Consider the following 6,141-nt stretch of genomic DNA (forward strand, 5'->3'; position numbering starts at 1 on the left):
CGCTGGGCGCAGGCGCCGCGGGGCGGGGACAGGCGGCGGGAGCCCGGATAGGGACGGGGCTGGGGCGGGGGAGCGGAGCGCGGAGACGGGGGGGACGTTCAGCCGGCAAAAAGGGGGAGGAAGGCGGCGCCTGGAAGGCCGAGAGGGGGAACGCGGGCAGCAAGCGAGCGGGGAGGAAGGGCGGCCGGCGGTGAGGGGGGCTGGGAGCCTGCGGAGTGCGGGGCGGTCGGGCCGCCAAGGTGTCAGGGACGGGGGACAGCCCCGAAAGGCCACCACATCCCCGGCAGCGTGGGCAGCAGGGCGAGGGGGGGATTCTGCCCCTCTGCTCCGCTCTGTGAGACCCCCCTGCAGTGCTGCCTCCAGCTCTGGGGCACCAACAGCAGAAGGACACGGAGCTGTTGGAGCGGGGCCAGAGGAGGCCACAGAGATGCTGGGAGGGCTGGAGCCCCTCTGCTGTGAGGACAGGCTGAGAGAGCTGGGGGGGTTCAGCCTGGAGAAGAGAAGGCTCCGGGGAGACCTTCCAGCCCCTTCCAGTCCCTGAAGGGGACACAGGAAAGCTGGGGAGGGACTCTGGATCAGGGAGGGGAGCCATAGGACGAGGGGGAACGCTTTCAAACTGGAAGAGGGGAGATTTAGATGAGGTATCAGGAAGAAATTCTTTGCTGTGAGGGCGGTGAGCCCCCGGCCCAGGCTGCCCGGAGAGGCTGTGGCTGCCCCATCTCAATGGCCTCGGTCCCGCGTGGGAAAGCGGCGGCGCGGCCACGCCCCCGCCGCGAGAAGCCACGCCCCCGACGGCACCAGCCACGCCCCTCCCGGGCGCGGCCTGGCCCCGCCCCCGTCCCCCCGTGACGCCATCACCGTGCGCCGGCGGCGGGGGCGCCCCTGGCGGCGGCGGGGCGAGCGGCGGCGGCGGCGATGGCGGCCGCCTCGGTGTGGAAGGGGCTGGTGGGGCTCGGCCTCTTCGCCCTGGCACATGCGGCTTTCTCGGCGGCGCAGCGTGAGCGAGGGGCCGGCGGGGGGGCGGCAGCGGACACTGAGGCCCTGGGCGTGGGGGGAGTTGCGGCGAGGGGAGGCCCACCGGGCCCCGTCACCCCCGCCCGGCCGCCGGGGGAGGCTCCGGGGGGGGGCCGGGATGGGCCGCGGCGGCATCAGCACCATCATCATCAGCAGCGTTATCATTATCATCGTCATCATGGTGGCCCGGGGGAGCCCCGCCGGCTGTGGGGGCGCTGCCCTTGCGGGCCGGGCCGCGGGGGGAGCGGAGCGGGCCCCGCCGGGAGCTGAGCCCGAAGGGGAGGGAGGGAGCGCCGCCGGGCCCGGCTTCCTCCGCCCTCCCGGCAAGGCAGGGGTTGGCGGGGGCTGCCCCGGGAGCGGGACCGTCCGGGGCCGGCGCGACCCGCAGCAGGTCCCGGTGGGGTTTTGTGTATTGGCTGTTGCTGGGGGTTGATGCGTGTGTGTGTTTCTGTCTTGTAGATCGTTCTTACATGAGATTAACAGAAAAGGAAGATGAAACGTTGCCCATAGATGTAAGTTCAAGCGTTCACAATGTTTGGAAGGTCGAATGCTGGGCGGAGGGTTTAGTCTGTCTCAGTTGCTTTGGGTTTTTTTTTACGTGACAGGGAAGAACAAAGGGTAAAGTAGTTTTTATACTGCACTTTCATTCGAGCTCCCTCTGTCAAAAAGAACCGCGTTTTCTTATCCCAACTTCCTGCAGTGTCTTACATCTGTCAGGGAGAAGGAGCCCCCTGTCCAGACCTCCCTCTCCTTCTTTAGAACTGCCCTGCAGCATCTCGCTCAGGAATTCCCTGAACGTAGCTCAGGGAGCCTGTGCGTTCCTCTCCTCCTTTGCAGCATAAACATCCTCCTCCCTCTGGCTTTTGTTGGCTGACATTTGTTTATCCACCGTGGCTGCGCGCCCGTTTGATCCCAGCACAACCTGCTTCAGGAAGAGGGTTTTTTTATTTATTTATTTGCTTGGTTTTTAAATGCCACTTCAATTATTCTCTGTTCCGTTTTTGCTTAATCAGAAAGGTAAGGAGATCAAATACCCACGACAGCCAGGCATGGCGTTTGGACCGAGCGGCAGCTGCCACCGCTGCACAGCATGCGTTGGCAGCCAGCTTGTTGCTCGGAGAGAATATGAGAACCTTAAGTGCCCGGGAACGCGGCATTTTGTTCTGAGGCTCTTGCTGAGTGTGAATCAATCCAATCCGTGCAACGCGGACCGATGTTGGGCAGACCAGGCTCTTCTCGGCTCTGCCACGCAGAACAGGCGGGGTATTTAATCTTCCCGTGCCTCAGTTTCCCTACTGTTGAATTGCCACCTCTGTAAAAGCACCTGCTGTCACCGCATGAAAAGCGCAAGAGATGCTGGAAGATGAGATTTTTTGGGTGAATATTAAGTAATGTGTGTGTTGCATTGTGCTTCCCTCTGTTACAGATAGTTCTTCAGACTCTGTTAGCCTTTGCAGTTACCTGCTATGGCATAGTACATATCGCAGGAGAATTTAAAGACATGGATGCCACTTCAGAACTAAAAAATAAGTATGTTTTATTTCTTCTTTTCCTAAACAGCTGTATCTGCTACTGTCCCTACAAACCGAACACTGAAATAGCTCGCTCTTTAGCTCAGTCCTTCAGTGCACGTTGTAGACAATAACACTGAGAGGAATGGTCACACCTGGGAAAGCCAACAATGTCTTGAATTTCAGAGAGAGTTAGATAACCGGAACAAATTAAATAAACTTCTTGCTTTCCCTCGTCCAAAATCCTGCTGTGCGGAGTTGGTAGAGGAATGAAGGGTCTGTGTGGGAAGTAAGAGCTCGGCAGTCGCAAACTGCTGTCGTGAGATGGTCTCATAGGCTACGGGCCTGGCACAGCCTCTCTTGCTCTTTGCTTCTTTGCAAGAGTCTGAATTATTTGAATCTCACACTGAACTATTCAAGGCAGAATATCTGAAAGAGCTTAAGAAAATAAGGGATTTTGAATCGAGAGTTTGAAAAAGACAGGAAATTGGATGGGCCTCTCTGGCTACTTCCAAAAGTGCGGGGGAGCATGGGAAGTAAATAAGTTGACACTGTTGTATTTCATAGCGTTTACCTAAAACCCGCAGCTTCAGGCCCAGAAAGGGATGGGAAGCCAACAGTAAACAGCGTCGAGGTCTTAGCACAAGCGGCAGCTGGAGTAAGGCCGGCAGGTTGGCAGGAGCGCGTGCAGTGAGCCGCAGGCCTGCCCCCGTGCTCGGGGAAGAGGGGGGACGTTCGGCTGTGGGGTGCACCGCCTCTGCCTCTTGAGCAGTTGGTGTTTTTCACGCTTGGCTTCGTGTTTCAGCTTAGGAAACTTATAAATTGAGCAAGAGTTTGGGAGTCAAAACTTGTATTCCTTGTCTGTAAAAGTTGGTGTACCCTAGACCGACTCTTCTAACACCCCTGTTCTAAAAAGAGTATTAACACTGACTTTTTACATTTATTTTGAAGGACGTTTGACACATTAAGGAACCATCCATCTTTTTATGTATTTAATCATCGTGGTAGAGTATTGTTCCAGTCCCCAGACACAGTGAATTCTTCTTCAAACCAAGATGCTTTGTCATCCAGCTCGTCACTGAAATTTCGAAAACTTGAACCTCTGCGCCGCTAAGACTTTTACAGATTATAATAATAATCCAGGACACTGAGATGTAAGATTCAAGTCGGGGATGTAAACACTTTTTTAATTTCTGGAGCAGTATTTATATTGATCTTCCAGACTTTATAAAGTATATATATATATATAAACTAAGGACCTTCTTTGTACACTGGTAATGACTGAATTGTGAATTGGCAATGCAGTGTAAATTATTCTACAGTTATGCTGTGAAACACATCTTCAAATTTTCATATATTAAACCCAGTTGCAGCTGACTTAACTTCAGTTAAAACGAAAAGCAAGCTAGTTTTTACCGCGGTTAATGTTCTTTGACAAGAGGGAATGTCCAAGTGCTATTTATTCTCTCGGTTTGCTTGCACTACAGTTAACGGAACTCCTTTGGAAATACGGTGTGCACCGCAGCACTGAACAGCGGAGAAAGGGGCAGCGTCTCCTGGCCCTAGAACACCAAGGAGACCTGCAGGGTGTAGGCACGGCAAGTCAAAAAAGATTTGCTTTCATTTTTATTTTTTTACAATGCTGAAAAATAGTTGCGTGAAGGGTTGTTTGGTTTGGTTTGGTTTTTCCACACACCGCCCCCCCCCCCAAGCTTTTCATTATGACATTATTTCCTTGTTGCCCTCTTTCGTTTAACTGTGCGGTGTTGCCCCAGGTTGCCTGGGATGCGGCTGCGCGTTTGGGGTCTGCGTGGGGGGAGGCAGCCAAGCCTCAGCGGGGAGCTGCTCTCCCAGGCTCAGGCTGCTTACCCACCGGGTTTATCTTCCTCCGGTCCTGGATAGGGGAAAGGCTGAACGCACCAGATACGAGTTCCCGAGAAGTATTTAAGTATCATTAAGAAATACCCATTCTGTCGGTGGGCCGGGGGTAGGTCCAGCAGCGAGGGCTGTTTGCTGGCACCAGCATCAGCCGGTCACGGTACAGCTACCCCCTTTTCTGCCAACAGAGCCTTTCAGTTTTGATTTTTTTTTTTTTTTTCCAGCTGAGCCCTTTGTAAATTTAAGATTACTGTCTCGATTTTATGTATTAGGACAGACGACACAGTCCTTAACTCTTACTGCCATTCTCAACTCCCCTTAGGGGCTGAATCAATGCTAAAGTTTCTCTTGGTCTGGCATTTCACCTCCCTGATGTAGCCGAGGGAGGGTAGTTCAAGATACTGATGGGGCCAACCAGAATTTTGCCTAGTATGAGGATGTCTCAGTGCCGCCGTGGAAACTCAGCCTTTTGTCCTGGCATCTGCTTTTTCTTTTTTTTTTTTTTTCTTTTTTTTTTTTTTTAAACTGTTAAGAACTGTCAAAGGCAAAAAGCTTAGCAAAAATACTGTGCAAACCGAAGCCTCTTTTTTTCTAGCTCTGCCCATCCTATGGAGCGGGTGCCCCAGTGCTAGAGCAATATCCATAGCTGCTGCTCTACAATCACTCTCAAGCATCTGGGTTCGATTAGAAAGGGTTACCCTGCCAGCTGAAAAGCGTCTGAGCTGCCGGATTACTCCCTGAAGTGTCCTGGTTCCCCCCCTAGCTGGTGTCACAAATCAGCTCCTGCCAGCTGCTGTCACCAAAGGCCTCAAAAATAGTCTAAGTCAGCTCCCTAGTGCAGACCAAGCTCTTTCCTGGGGGAAGGGGCTGCTGTGCGGCAGGCGCTGCGTGGAGGAAAGGGCTGAACGTTGGCCAGGCGACCTTGCGAGGCGCAGAGGAGAGACAGAACTAGCGGAGGGAGGGCGAAGCCAGGCAGAGGGTCAGTAACCGCTCTCCCGGGCTGTGGCTGGCAGCGAGCCCTCGGCAGAGGGTCTCTGAGCGCAGGGCTGCTCACCCCGAACGTCTAAGAAGCCCCATTTGTGCTACCCATAAGGCTTCGTGGAGCTGCCCCAGGCGGAAGGCACCGCTGTGGGACAGGGCGAGCGGAGAATGGCACCGGGTCCGGCTGGGAACACCCCGTCCCTCGGCTGCCTCGGGTCCCCTCGCGAGGAGTAGCCGTACTCTCCAGCAGCGATGGTTATATCACAAAGCTGTACAAATTATTTTTTCTTATTGATCTCGCAATGTCCAATAAAAATTGATATCCTTAAAAGTGTTTGGGAGTTTATTTGTTTCTTTCTGACCATCCCGGAGCCTGCTGCAGCAAATCCCCTATGACTGAATATTTAAAAGTGACTGCCTAGCACTGACAAGAAGCGATCGCCTTAATTACGGCCGCTCTGTGTGAAAGTTCATGCCCAGTCTGGTGTTTGTTACTAGGAGATAAGATCAGTAGGGGGAATCAAAATAGCATGTAGCTAAACAAAGTATTTAGGAGGGAAATGTTACCAGCCTAGGGATCTGCCTGCCTTTGAGATGCCGGTAGTCAACGTATCTGGCAGAGCTGACGTAGGAAAGTAAGTATTTAACCATGGTAAAGGCTTTTCTACCCCGTGCTAATTCCCTGCAACCCACGCCGGGCTCCTGCAAGCTCTGGTGTCGCAGTGGTTGCTGGGAGAAGCAGTCGGCCTGCCCCCAG

At 53.9% G+C, this 6,141-nt stretch overlaps 1 protein-coding gene across 1 annotated transcript; it reads left to right on the forward strand.

Moving 5' to 3' along the window:
- Positions 1-642: 642 nt before the first annotated feature.
- On the forward strand, positions 643-5,687 carry MMGT1 (membrane magnesium transporter 1). The gene is made up of 4 exons (XM_063346904.1): positions 643-997; positions 1,474-1,526; positions 2,441-2,544; positions 3,477-5,687. The coding sequence occupies exons 1-4, from the start codon at positions 916-918 to the stop codon at positions 3,637-3,639; spliced, it is 402 nt and encodes a 133-aa protein (XP_063202974.1). The 5' UTR covers positions 643-915; the 3' UTR covers positions 3,640-5,687.
- The last annotated feature ends 454 nt before the right edge of the window (positions 5,688-6,141 follow it).

The sequence above is a fragment of the Chroicocephalus ridibundus genome, chromosome 9, assembly GCF_963924245.1.
Source record: "Chroicocephalus ridibundus chromosome 9, bChrRid1.1, whole genome shotgun sequence".
Lineage (NCBI taxonomy): Eukaryota > Metazoa > Chordata > Aves > Charadriiformes > Laridae > Chroicocephalus > Chroicocephalus ridibundus.

Bases quoted from the DNA above. Each gene is read 5' to 3' on its own strand.
- MMGT1 (XM_063346904.1), top strand. From the start codon at position 916: ATGGCGGCCGCCTCGGTGTGGAAGGGGCTGGTGGGGCTCGGCCTCTTC. The intron at 1,527-2,440 runs GTAAGTTCAAGC...CCTCTGTTACAG, and splicing joins ATGAAACGTTGCCCATAGAT to ATAGTTCTTCAGACTCTGTT. The intron at 2,545-3,476 runs GTATGTTTTATT...TTTATTTTGAAG, and splicing joins ACTTCAGAACTAAAAAATAA to GACGTTTGACACATTAAGGA.